This window comes from Sinohyriopsis cumingii, chromosome 12 (assembly GCF_028554795.1).
Source record: "Sinohyriopsis cumingii isolate HCF-2022 chromosome 12, ASM2855479v2, whole genome shotgun sequence".
NCBI lineage: Eukaryota > Metazoa > Mollusca > Bivalvia > Unionida > Unionidae > Sinohyriopsis > Sinohyriopsis cumingii.
Genome location: NC_142972.1, coordinates 1,634,120 through 1,648,447, shown reverse-complemented (window position 1 = coordinate 1,648,447; position 14,328 = coordinate 1,634,120). Strand labels below are relative to the sequence as shown.

General features: G+C 36.4%; 1 protein-coding gene across 3 annotated transcripts in view; it reads right to left on the bottom strand.

Annotated features, from left to right (window-relative positions):
* The window catches only part of LOC149785914 (N-acetylated-alpha-linked acidic dipeptidase 2-like), a 175,834-nt gene that overhangs the window by 52,833 nt on the left and 108,673 nt on the right, over positions 1 to 14,328 (bottom strand). For all 3 annotated transcript variants that reach the window (XM_089976145.1, XM_089976146.1, XM_089976144.1), the window contains exons 13-14: positions 13,477 to 13,608; positions 6,895 to 6,983 (exon numbers count right to left, since the gene is read on the bottom strand). In XM_089976145.1, coding sequence (XP_089832271.1) covers positions 6,895 to 6,983; positions 13,477 to 13,608 — 221 coding nt within the window. The remainder of the gene's footprint in view (positions 1 to 6,894; positions 6,984 to 13,476; positions 13,609 to 14,328) is intronic.

The window sequence follows — 14,328 nt, the reverse complement described above, 5'->3', positions numbered from 1 at the left end:
CTAGTCACCCCATCCTGACAGGATGTGGAGGCATTCCCTCCAATCTGCTGCATTGGTCTAGTCACCCCAGATCCCTGACAGGATGTGGAGGCATTCCCTCCAGTCTGCTGCATTGGTCTAGTCACCCCATCCTGACAGGATGTGGAGGCATTCCCTCCAGTCTGCTGCATTGGTCTAATCACCCCATCCTGATAGGATGTGGAGGCATTCCCTCCAGTCTGCTGCATTGGTCTAGTCACCCCATCCGGATAGGATGTGGAGGCATTCCCTCCAGTCTGCTGCATTGGTCTAGTCACCCCATCCTGACAGGATGTGGAGGCATTCCCTCCAGTCTGCTGCATTGATCTAGTCACCCCAGATCCCTGACAGGATGTGGAGGCATTCCCTCCTGTCTGCTGCATTGGTCTAGTCACCCCATCCTGACAGGATGTGGAGGCATTCCCTCCAGTCTGCTGCATTGGTCTAGTCACCCCAGATCCCTGACAGGATGTGGAGGCATTCCCTCCAGTCTGCTGCATTGGTCTAGTCACCCCATCCTGACATGATGTGGAGGCATTCCCTCCAATCTGCTGCATTGGTCTAGTCACCCCATCCTGATAGGATGTGGATGCATTCCCTCCAGTCTGCTGCAATGGTCTAGTCACCCCATCCTGACAGGATGTGGAGGTATTCCCTCCAGTCTGCTGCATTGGTCTAGTCACCCCATCCTGATAGGATGTGGAGGCATTCCCTCCAATCTGCTGCATTGGTCTAGTCACCCCAGATCCCTGACAGGATGTGGAGGCATTCCCTCCAGTCTGCTGCATTGGTCTAGTCACCCCAGATCCCTGACAGGTTTCACTATCTTTGCAACTCATCAGAGAGAATTTGTCTTGTTGATTCATTTGTTTCAACTGATCAGTGTGTCTTGTTGGTGAGAAGTATATATACCCCTAGTCACCAATGCAGCTGCATTATTGGTTATGCGACAATTATTTATATTGTTGCAGCTAGTGTACTTATTTTAGACTGCACTGATGCAGCTTGGTTTTGATTGATCTAATTATCATGCAGCCAGGATTCAACTTAGATAACAGTAAGAACATAAAAACCATAAATATGTTTCTATAAAAACAAGAGTAAATATGAAATGGCTAGAAAACTCTTGAAATATTTATTTTATAGTAACAAGTGTTGTGTATTCTCTGTGCCAAGATAAACACAGTTAATGCTTGTACTGCTTAACATATAACATCTATGGTATTATAAAGGTTATTAGTTAATTTGGTACCCTCCTAGGAAAAATATTGGTTATTTAACACCAGTCCTGGTGGGATTACGATACTGTCCACTGGATTATTAATGGACGAGTTGTAACATTGTCAAAAGGAACTCTGAATGGCATATCCATTTCCTGAAGCTGTTCAGGTGAGGCATAGGCTATATCAAACAAAACTGTCCCAACTGGCATGAAGTTCCAATTCATTGTCAGACTCATCAAGTCCTCAAAACAGTATCATTCATGAGAGTCGATTTTCATAGTTTTGGGAATCTGTAACACAGATTGCTATCTACATTATAATTCCTACCACCAATACCATTGTACAAAATCAGGTCCATATAGTCAATTCTTACTAATTCGAGGCATATTTACTAAAGAATCAGACTCTAAGAAACACACCTCCATGACAGAAGAGGCTACCAGACTCAAACTATAACATAAGCTTTAACCAAAGCAAGACAAAATTAAAAAAACCATTCAGATCTACTAAATCCATCTCAGAAGGTTAAAAAGCCAGCAGTATTATACCAGCTATCTTTGCATATAAAAACAATAATTATTCTCTCCAACGTGCAATAAATCTTTCTGGCCAATTGTCAACCATAGTATTCTGGAGATATTCCAAAATCAACCAATCTTTGCACAGTGAATTGGTTCTAAAATAAGCAAACAATTTATAAGAACTAAGTTTTCAAGTAAACACCCAGGTCTTATGGGTAAAACATTTCTCATAAAAACTAGATTAAAAAAGAAATTATTTTCAAAAGTAATTTTTTTTATAAGCTATAAATGTTGGGACACAAAATTAAAGCATTTTATTATTTACTAAAATTCTTGGGACACCTTCAACATTTGTTTGGAAAGTCAATAAATACATTAAATTTTATTAAGTTTCCTTATCATTTCTACCCAATTCAAATGACAAGAGTTGAGCATTAGCAGGTTACTGTAAGCATTTACAACAGTAACCTATCCATTTTGTCTGCAGTTTATTATTGCTTGGTTGCATTATTCCATTATAACAGTGTTTCAATACACAGTAATTATGTTTTTATCTTTTGTCAAAGAGGGTGGAGACAGCAGATTTCCTCACCTTGCCCCTGCTCCTCCAGTTTCTATGCCTCATTACTGAGTTGGCTTATAGAAGGGCTGGTTTCTTTGTTGTGGTTGCATAACTTTCTTTTTAAATTTTTGTTCACACATGGATTGATCAGGTTGTGTGTGAATATTAGCCAGTTATAATGGGACTGAAATCATTGCAAGTGACTTACTTCGGTGGTTCTTAAAAGTCCTGTGATGTTATAGTAGGAATAAGACCCCGAAAAAAAGTCATGGCTTCCAATGATGTAGTCGAATGAAAATCATTGCTATGCTCCAACAAAAGAAATTCTAAGTATCCAACGTAACATCTCAGCGGAAACTGAGGAGCTCTGTTGCCATGACCACAAACAATGCATGTCAAGATGACTTAGCTATAGACTCTTAACAGCTGAAGCATGGCTGCTGCAGATAAAGATTCTTTCTTTCAGAAAACTGAAGGAAGCCACTGAGAACAGCCTCTAATAATTTAGGCAAGTAAATCATGAAGACAAGATTTACACTTGTGAGGCTGCAATATCCTGATGGGGAATTAACCATATTGCTAGAGACTGAGATTAAGGGTCCTAATCACCCTTTATTTTGTCTAACCAATTCTTGTCCTTTGGTCAACTGTTGCCCTTTGCATAACTTCTCTGACCATAAGTAAGGGAGGAAGTAAGAGCAGGCCTGGTCTAGAGGATATATCTGGGGAAAGCTGGCAGTATACTTCATTAAAGGCTTTGTCAAATGACCATCTCTTTAACCACCTGCTACACTTGGTGTCAAGGGCTTGGAGATCCTTTGAGGGGATGGAATACCCTATTCCCTTGATCACCTGCTATGATTGGTGTCAAGGGCTTGGAGATCCTTTGAGGGGATGGAATACCCTATTCCCTTGATCACCTGAAAATTCTTGTGAATCTACAGTAACAGGAAAGGCATTATCCTCCCATTCCAGACTTTGGTGGGATACAGGAGTATGAGACCTTTAACCATCCCTGAGCAGATAAGACCAGGAAATTGGGACATAGGTATTCTGAGACTTTTCATAGGGAGCAACTTAAGTGTCTCCAAGGGGCAGCTTATCTAAAGGACAAAAAGTTTCATCTTTATTAGGGTTTCTGAAAAACAGTCATTTTTGAAAAAACAGCTGTTTACTGTTTTCAATTTTCAAAAAACAGCTGTTAACAGCTGTTTTTACTGTTTTTTCCATATTTTCACTAATTTTACAGTCAATAGCTTATTTTTGTGATGAACACCGTTTTATTACATATCTTTCGTGATAAGTTCTAAATCAAAACATTTTTACTTCTTATAATAATATTTCAAGAATACAAGTGCATTAAGCGACTTGTCTGAGAGACGTGATCTAAATCTTGTACAGAAATTCATACAGACCGAAAAAACTCTTTCAACATCTGTTGATGTCAGTTTAATGGATAGAATCACGTTGTACAATTTCTGGAGATTTTCAGTGCGCTGGCCAGAGTTCCTGAAGAGTGTGAATTCAGACTTCAGCCATTTGAAACTGTCTTGCCCTCCGACTGCAATTGATGATCCATCTTTTTGAAGCAACAAATTCAATTCATCTTGAAGAGACAAGTTCACACTTTCAGCGTCATTTGACGACTGTTCGACAACATCTTCTATATCGTTGACTTCAAATAGATGAGACGCTAGATTTCCTGTGAAATTTAGCATAGTTTTTGATGGGGCGACAGATGGATCTTTGAGACTGCGCAGGAGGTTCATGACATCATTGTTCAATCGTTCTTCAACGCGACACTTCAAATTTTCCATGAGCTTGGTACTAATGTCATTATTCAGGTTAGAGAGCTTGTTGAACATGAATTCTAAAATTGTGTCAGCACTCACCAACGTCACGTCTTCTCGACTCAGATTCTCAACAGCAAGTTTCACAGGTTCCATTGCCTTCAGAAGAGTTTTGAGAGCGTCAAAATCCAATGTCTCAATGTCCGTTAGAAACAGTAAAACAGTTAGAAAAAAAACAGCTGTTTACTGTTTTTTGATTTTGGACAAAAAACAGCCGTTTTACTGTTACTGTTAAACAGTTACCAGAAACCCTAATCTTTATGAAGCCTCTTTGGGGAACGGCAACTAGCCACTCCTTCCTTGATGGTTGTCTATGAACTCCATTCTAGCAGGGGGCCATTGTAGAAGACATCTATGGTGACATAGGAATGATCTCCTCCTTGAAAGGAAAGAAACTCCACATCTCAAATGTGTTGTGATGAACATGGGGAAGGAGGTGACATCAGTCCAATCCCCTTTTCCTGGAACTTGCATAACAGTAGACTCAGTCTCTGTGGCTGAATAAGAAAGTAATGCAGAGGAAGGGTGAATTCAATCCTTTCCATGACCCTGGATATATATTTGATATCTGTTGATGCCTGGTGCCAGTGACAAATGACAGGTACCTAGAGTGGTGACCAGTGACTGGTAACTGGCATCCAATTACCACTGATAAGTGCCCGATGAGTAGTGATCAGCCTTCTCTTCTAAGGCCAAAAGAAATTTGTGGTTCTGGTTACATGGAAAAAAATATGATCAGTACAAACATTTCATTTTCATGGGTTTGGTCTGGATGGATTTACAGGCAGTATAAACTTGAAGATAAGTGCAATTTACATCCTGAATTTTGTTATGTATATGTTATTTAATTATTAGTTTGTTAGTTTTAAATTTTTTAATTCTATTACATGCTATTGTAATGTATTATTGTTTACTGGATTTGACATTGTTGAGAAAGTCAGTTCAGTTCTGCTAATTTTTTTATATATCTTTTTTATTTTATTGATAAACACCTAATAATAAAAACACTGTATCTAGTTTCTGACCTTGATTAAGAACCAGTCACAGTTTTGGTAAACAACTTTAGTTTTAAAAAATGTTATATTCTTTCTCAGAGTATAAATTATTATGTTAAGTTAAGGCCATACCTGGACGATGTGATAATTATCATGTAACAAACTTCTATTTCTTCTGGAAGGATGAACTCTTGACCCCCATCCAGGCATCTGTTTTGCATTTTCATTAATCTTGTAACTGATGTTATGATAAAAATTCAGTCAGTAATGCCTCAATACTTGAAAAGTCAAGTTGTTTTATGTTGTGACCAGTTTGGGCTAATTATTTTATTTTCTTCAAATTATTTTGAATTCAAGTAATTCTTTTCCCTGGAAATACATAAGTGCTCCTATGAAATTCTTGGACAAAGACATTCACTGAAATTTATATGGAATTTAAAACTGGAATAATGTTTTCTGTGATTCAACAAGAAACTGTTGACAACACAGCACTTCATAGGTTACAACAGACGTCATAGTCTTCCATTTTGGATTTCATTGGGATTCAAACTCAGTTTCATTCAGGACTTTTTATTACTAGGACTTCTATTTGTTTAATTCTTGGATTATTTTTGGATTTGATTCATAAAACCGTAAGTTCTTTTTCCTCATTTTTCAATTGATATTGTTGGGAAATAAATTATTTGTTATGATGTCTTCACTCTTTTCAGTTACTTTTTGTAAGAGCCTAGACTTGTAACAATTTAAATATGATCCTAGTTACATGTATATCCCTTTGCAAAACAAAACTTTCTCCAGTCAGGCCTTATACATTGCTGACTTTTGGCAAGGTCACAGACGTTGTCTGACCACAAACAATAAAGAACATCCATCCATTCATGTACATTTTGTGCATGACAGACATGTAATGTGACAATTCCATGGGAATATCTTGTACCCACTCTTATCCACACACTGAGACATCTGTAAATGAAAGTTTTAAACAAAACCTTCTGTATGATAAACAAGAACCGAAGAAAGACAGCAATAAAGAGGGCTGCTTCAGCCTCATTGTTATCTTTTACTACTTCTTTGAATGGGAACAATAATGTTGAAGTATATTCACATTTCCCTGACAAAACATAAACCAAACATAATTATTATTACTTATCTGGGGGTGGGGTGTAATCGCTACTGAATATTGTCATTAGATATCTTGCTGATACTAATTCTTAGCGGCATTAATAACAATTACAACAATAATAAACGACACACACACCATTACAAGTTAGCATTTCAAGTAAACACTAAAGAGATAATTTGACAAAATGGTAGTAAATATACATACTGACTACAACTAATTCCCATACCAACTAGAAGGGTGGGTGGGTGGCTAGTGGAATGAGATACACTAATTAAATTATTACATGCACATGTGCAAACAAGAATTTCATGTTGGTAATTATGGACTGTGGGATAATGTTTGCTAAAAGAATACGACTATCAAGCCCTGAGCAAAACTATCTCATGATGTCATTTTTTTCTTGCAGCAAATTTTTCCAAATGTGACATTAGATAACATCAAATCCGATGGCATAGGTCAGACTGGGTTGATACATGTGTTCAAGGAAATTATAGAAAAGCAGGATGGTGCATCAAGCATGGATGAGGTTTTTCCAATAGAGAAATGTAAAGCTTGGCAAGAGTGACAGGTAAGCTATTAATGATATCAAAATTGCAAATTACCTTGGCTCCCCAGTGCCATCGCCTGGGTGTCTGGCATTCCATACATCATACAGTGTGTTGTATGAGGATGCTGGTTCAGGGTTGGGAACCTACAAAAACAAACAAATAAATACAGCCATCTTGGAGGTTCTACATGTAGATAAGTTCAGGGCTGGGAACCTACAAAAACAAACAAACAAATACAGCCATCTTGGAGGTTCTACATGTAGGTAAGATCAGGGTTGGGAACCTACAAAAACAAACAAACAAATACAGCCATCTTGGAGGTTCTATATGTAGATAAGTTCAGGGTTGGGAACCTACAAAAACAAACAAACAAATACAGCCATCTTGGAGGTTCTACATGTAGATATGTTGCTCATATGACTGAAATGGCTATAAAAATTGTACATGTACAGTCAAACCCACTTATCTTGACCTCAGTGTGGAATGAATGCGATTCTGACCTTTACATAAGCTGCATTCAAAATGGACATTATCACATGTCAACTGCACCACAATTTAGTTGGACCCACACAGCATTGCGAATTTGACCTTATCTATAACTCAAACAATTATCAGGTTAACATCATTAAATGTAGCCAAAAATACCTAATGTGTTTTACACACTATATTTAAAACAAATTAGGTAATAGTTAAAGAGTGTAAGCCTTCAACTTCAGCATGGCTAGATCGCACGATTCACAATAATCTATAAATAGAAACCTGCAAAATTCCAAACTAAGCTGCCCCCACCCTTTAACCATCCTCACATTGGTTATTAGTTTGTTTTGAACAAGAAAAAATTAAAAACACCAACGGTATTGTATAAAAAAAATCTATAGCGCCCAGTATTTCTTTTTAAACGCTATACCATGATTACTTATTCTTCAGAACAAATGGAATGAAGCAGAAAGCAACTTACAGGATTAAAATTTGAAACAGAAAGACAAGTGCTTTCATTTGTACTGCTTTTATCTTGAATATCAAAGTCTTGCAATCCATCAAAGAGATTAGCCAACTCTCCTTCTGGTGCATTGTTCCTGCCGAACTGATCCAAGTCAGGAGGGATAGGAGACTACAACTGTATGAATGGAATAAGTTGGCTTCTAACTGTATCAATGGAATAAGTTAGCTTCATACAGAATTTGATGTTGAGACAGTTAACTTAAAAGATTTCAAACACATTTTACAGTTTGTTGGTACATGAATACAGACAGCCCCATCTTTCTCTTGTACAGAAGCAAATTGTATCAGTAAAACCTGGCATATACTGGTGTCAAGGAACCTCTGACATAATACATAAAAATGATTGATTTTCATATACAATATCAGTCCATTATATTTTGCTGCTAGTCACAAGTCAACTCAAACAGAAGGAAAATTCTTTTTGTAAATAAAAAAAAGTGCAGTCCTACAGGAACAAGTGCTTCAATTGGTCTAGATTTTGGATAGCATGAGAAAATCATTGTCTTGCTGAGGCTACCAAAGGGATGAGGCTATTCACAGGGAAATAAAAACAACTTTAAAGCACTGACACTGTTGCAGTAACTTAAGTGTTGTAAAAATGTGTGATTTGTTATTTAATCTCATTTAAAAGACATCCAGTGTTCAGTTTCTGCAACCTGGCATGACTGATTTATTATTTTTATTGTGCATTAGAAATACCATTTGTTTTTAGAAACAAAACTCATCATTTTTTATACTTCAGATGTATAATCATTGTTAGATTTATCAACTAAACCCTGATCTTTCGGGAACCAGTTATGATGATGATTTTTTCACCCTCCCCGACGTAATCAAGATAACCAGATTTGACTGTAGTAGAACAAAATCAGCTGTAATTTTGAAGAAAATCATCAACATTTTTTCCTGATGTTTCCTGCAGAAATGCTGATCAGTGAAGAATGTAGTTGCATTCAAAAGAAAGCAGCATTCAATCCTAAATAGATAATAATTTTTTTATTGTATTAAGCCTTTTGACTTTTGTATAGGATGACATAGTCAACAGGTCTGATTCAGATAGTCCCAGAAAAGTCATTTGCACTCCAACCAAAGCAACTATGTCCAGACAATGCAACATAACCTATGCCAATTTATTTTATATGCTGTGCCCATGTTACAGCATGGCATACATAACCTCTGTGTGTGTGTGTGTGTGTGTGTGCGTGTGTGTGTTTTTTTGTTTTATGTAAACCAAGAACATTCATGAGATTACAAACCAACATACCGAGGACACACTTCCAACCAAAGACGTCCTTGGTTTGAATTTTTTTTTAAATCTTGCTTCTCCCAACTATTTTAGCCTAGAATAACATAAAATCATTATTTGTATGAAGGTCCCCGTTTATACGCTTGGTACTTGTTTGCGACTTTGGAGTGTATCTTTCTTCCAAATCTGGCAATACACTCCCCTGAAACAATGACCTCGATTGCCTGGTGGAAAACTTGTAGAGAGATCTCTGCTGTCAAATTACACATTGCAAAAACGTATTATCTCCCTTTAGATCCAAGCCTCAGATACCAACTACTTAGCTAAACTATAAGAAGATAAGCTGGTGCATATAACAGTCCCTGGTATTTTTGTTAATATTTTATGCATGTGAGACAATAGTGTTGGGAAACTCACAATAGAGTCATACCATACAAGTCCAATATAAGCAAATAAATCTACGACATGTATGAAAGAGGTACATGAAAACGCTATTGGAAATATACATGAACTCATTGTAGAGTTGTACTGAAATGGCTAATTATCCAACCCATCTGAAAAGTTAAAACGTCCTGTTTGCGGCAAGATTTTACACAAGTAAATATACTGAAAAGACATCCTTGATATGCAAAATTTATTTTATGATTATTAAATGAGCTATATCCGCCCCTATTTCATCATTTGCCTACTTAGTATTCAAACAGGAGAAAACAGATGTGAATCAAGTGAAAAATCACATTAAGGTGAGATCGAATTATCACTAACCGAATTTGGAAGTTACATGCACAGAACTTCAGTAAATATATAGAAACATAAATATATTAAACAGAGGTTAAACATTTATCATCAGAATGATCAGTCCCAAAATGAAACATTTAATTATAGCAGTATGTTTTTCATTATCGTGCTCTTAAGACCTGCGACTACATGTGCAAGCAATCATAAACTGTTGAATGCATTCAGTGTTCTTTCAAATGTATATACTTGCTTCAGTTGGTGATTTGATGACTTTGCTTAACATACATGAATTATATTTGTATTGATAGTTCTGTTGTAAATGAAGTCTTATTAAAACAACACACAACGTGTGAAAACAAGGTGTCAATCTATATTGTTTTCCTAAATTTAAATAGGCTTTTAACAGCCAAAATGTTCAGGGTGTCGTACTGGACCAACTTGTAATTATAACTTAACACAACATTTATTTAGAGCTGGATTAGACTGTAATATTCTTTTTTCAGTATGTTTTATACAGAAGGTGAAGCGGTGAAACAAAACTGTTTAAAACCTCCAATCAGCGACACAAAACACCTTTACGTGGTGCCTTGAATTATCCAAGAGAGTTTTGTACCATTAAAGTATATTCTTGTTCAACCATGCCGCCAAAACAATAAAAACAGGATAAACTGTTTGTATAAAGGTATTAGAAAGTTATCCCCATCCACTAACTCTATACATACATGTACTCTCACAGAACTCTGTTCTTCACTTCTGCAATTACTGAACCTTAAAGCTATTTATGAGGTTTCAATTCAGTTAACATAGATAAGTTGCCGTTGTTGTTATCGATGTTTTAGTCTATCATTATTCTTTGTGTTGAGGTTGAGATAAAACACTATACAAATTACAACAGAAATAATGTTGTATGCATCATCGATTTATCCAGACAAAGTGACTTGAAAAATACAAAGTCTCCGTGAAATACACAATACATATAACAAACATTCGTTCTTATTTTCAACATTGCATCTGCACATGCCAGAGAGAGACAGGACTCCTACGCATAATATGCAATGAAGATATTACTCTATTTTGTCAAAAAGCGAGAGTTTCCTGCCATAAGTGATCAAATCCAGCCAAATAGTATTGTTACAAGCCAGGGGTATTACTTGACCGAGCAGTGTCAAAACCTGGCACGATTCCGCTAGAAGTCATAAGTTTACCCCAAATTTCCAAAGACTTCTTTACAACTTCAGTTGTAAATTAGACGTGCCGACATGTCCATTCTATACATAAATTTTTTGCTAATCAATGCAAAACCACAGATATCAAAACCTGCCAAATATCTATCCGCATGGTTTCTCTTCATCAACTTTCCGTACAGTCAGCAGTTCATGCCGTAGAAACGATACAACTATCCTCTAACACAGGGAACTATTTTCACTGAGCCACCATAGGCCAGTCAATTCATGGTTTCAAGGCACATTTCGACAGTACAGCTGCGTCACATTTGCCACCATAACGTCATAAACGGTATTTGCCGAGTCCCTTCTTGTTTATTCCTTTGTGTAATTTACTGGTCTCCTACCGTAAATACTGCCACTACAGTCACACCACGAATGTACAGCATTAGGTTTTAATAGGGACTATATTACTCCAGGGACACCCATGCGGTTTTGACTGGAATTCACTAAAAGTCAACCATGGCATCATGGAAACTCACTAACACTTCACTTTGTGACGTTTGCTCCAACTAACTGGCTAATTATTTCGGGCTAAGGAATATTTCCATTGCACCAAGTTCCAATAATCAAACAAGTAATCACACAAATCTAAGAATTCCTTGAAATGGGACGCTATAACCATATGATCTCCAAAGCGGTGGATTAGTCCAAAGTGTGTTATGTCATACTAAAGTCTAATTACAGGACAGTCAGTCAATCAATAAATTCATCAGTCAGTCAATAACAACAAGACATATATTCAAATAATAATGTAATTGCCCTAAAGAACAGATGTAGATGAAACCTTTATGGCGGTTACAGTTATTTAGTACTAGTATGTGATTTAGATTTGATTTTAATGTAGCTTTAACAATCTTTCAGTCATATCGCTATGATGTCTGCAGTGTGGCACTTTATAGTGATGTCGAGCATTGGGGCATTACGCCACATACATGTAGCAAGGCAGCTGTTAGTACCTTTTTCATGTCTTTGTTAAGACTCGGCCTTGGTTCGAACCTGCAACCTCTCTCATTCGAGGCAGACACTAACCACTAGGCCACCTGAGCAGTCGTATTGATTGTTAAGACTGGACTAGATATGCTAACATGTCCTTGTTGGTCATAATGTACCAATGTCCATGATCTCCGTGATTTTGTCAAATAGTGTGCTTCATTAGTTTGCATGGATTATATAGAATATTTGTGTAAACTTGTGCATCTCACTTGCAGTGCTAAATTTCATATTCCTTAGAACTGATAATACAGTTCCCTCCTTGATACATCACCATTTGCTATTAATTTACTGCCTCAAACAGCATTTCTTTTCACTCTAACATCGCCAGAACAAATGTCTTCGGTATGCAGTTCCATACGTCATGTCCTCAATATCCACCAAATACAAGAACGTGTGTGTGTGTGATTTGGATTTTTATTGTAGCTTTTTTAAAAATTCAGTCATATTGCTATGATGTCTGCTGTGTGACAATTTATAGTGATATCTAGCACTGGGGCATGATGCCCCAGACATGTAGCATTGTGTCCCACCCAGTGACATTATCCTGACACCAGGCTGACCAGTCTAACACTAACCTCTTAATGCTGAGCACCTAGCGAGGCAGCTGTTAGTACTATTTTTATGTCTTTGGTATGACTCTGCCGGGGTTCAAACCCATAGCCTCCTGCATCAGAGGCAGATGCACTAACCACTAGGCCACCAGAGTGGTCGAATACATAACCTAATATGCTGATTTTATGTATTATGTGTCCAAGTTATTGCTTTACGTAGCCTGTGCTGATTTTGTGTATTATGTGTCCAAGTTATTGCTTTACATAGCCTGTGCTGATTTTGTGTATTATGTGTCCAAGTTATTGCTTTACATAGCCTGTGCTGTGTACTAGTTATTGCTTAAGATAGCCTGTGCTGATTTTGTGTGCGCTGTGTCCTAGTTAGTGCATTGCATGTATAACCAAATATGTTCATTTTTTTATATGTTGTGTCTAAGTTACCATATTTATACCTGCCCCTTTCTGTACATCAATCTATCAAATATTGCTAAAGGATATCTTTGTCAGAAAAATTAGCACATTTATTTTGCTGGCATATCACATTTATGACTGCACTAATACCAAATTAAAAGAAAAAGCTAAACTCGAATGTCACTTGACAAAACTAAATTAAATGGAATTATTTATTTTAAAGAAAATTTAACAAAATATATTACTTCTTATTAAAAGGTGCAGGTTTAGTGATTTTGTTCTGGACACTAACAAAAGAATATAAATGTTTGACCTATCATTTTTTGATTTTATTTATCATCAATCGATATGGGTCTATTTTTGTATTATTCTTTGAAAAGACAAATGGAATCAGCACTTGCCCCGCCCCATTATAAACAAGTTCACAAGTTATGAGGGAACCGTGTATGTGGAAAAAAAATGACGTACTTACCATTTTGGCAGCTTGGTAGACTGCATCCTGCAGCAGTGGACTTGTACCAGCAATGATATAATCTGTATAGCTCACAAGCATGTCCACATTTATGTAGGCCACTGCCCTCTCGTACAAAACCTTCATGTACTCCTGAAATAGATGATGCATTCTTATATAATCTGGCAATTGTGTTACATACACATTACGCACACCCAACGCAAACAAAATATACAGAATATTGATGACTTGGTATACAGAATATTGATGACCTGGTATATAGAATATTGATGACATGGTAATATATAGAATATTGATGACTTGTTATATAGAATATTGATGACAAGGTAATATATAGAATACTGATGACTTGGTATATAGAATATTGATGACATGGTAATATATAGAATATTGATGACATGGTATATAGAATATTGATGACATGGTAATATATAGAATATTGATGACATGGTAATATATAGAATATTGATGACATGGTAATATATAGAATACTGATGACATGGCAATATATAGAATATTGATGTCATGGTATATAGAATATTGATGACATGGTAATATATAGAATATTGATGACATGGTAATATATAGAATATTGATGACATGGTAAGATACAGAATATTGATGACATGGTAATATATAGAATATTGATGACATGGTATATAGAATATTGATGACATGGTAATATATAGAATACTGATGACATGGTATATAGAATATTGATGACATGGTAATATATAGAATATTGATGACATGGTAATATATAGAATATTGATGACATGGCAATATATAGAATATTGATGACTTGGTAATATATAGAATACTGATGACTTGGTATATAGAATATTGGTGACA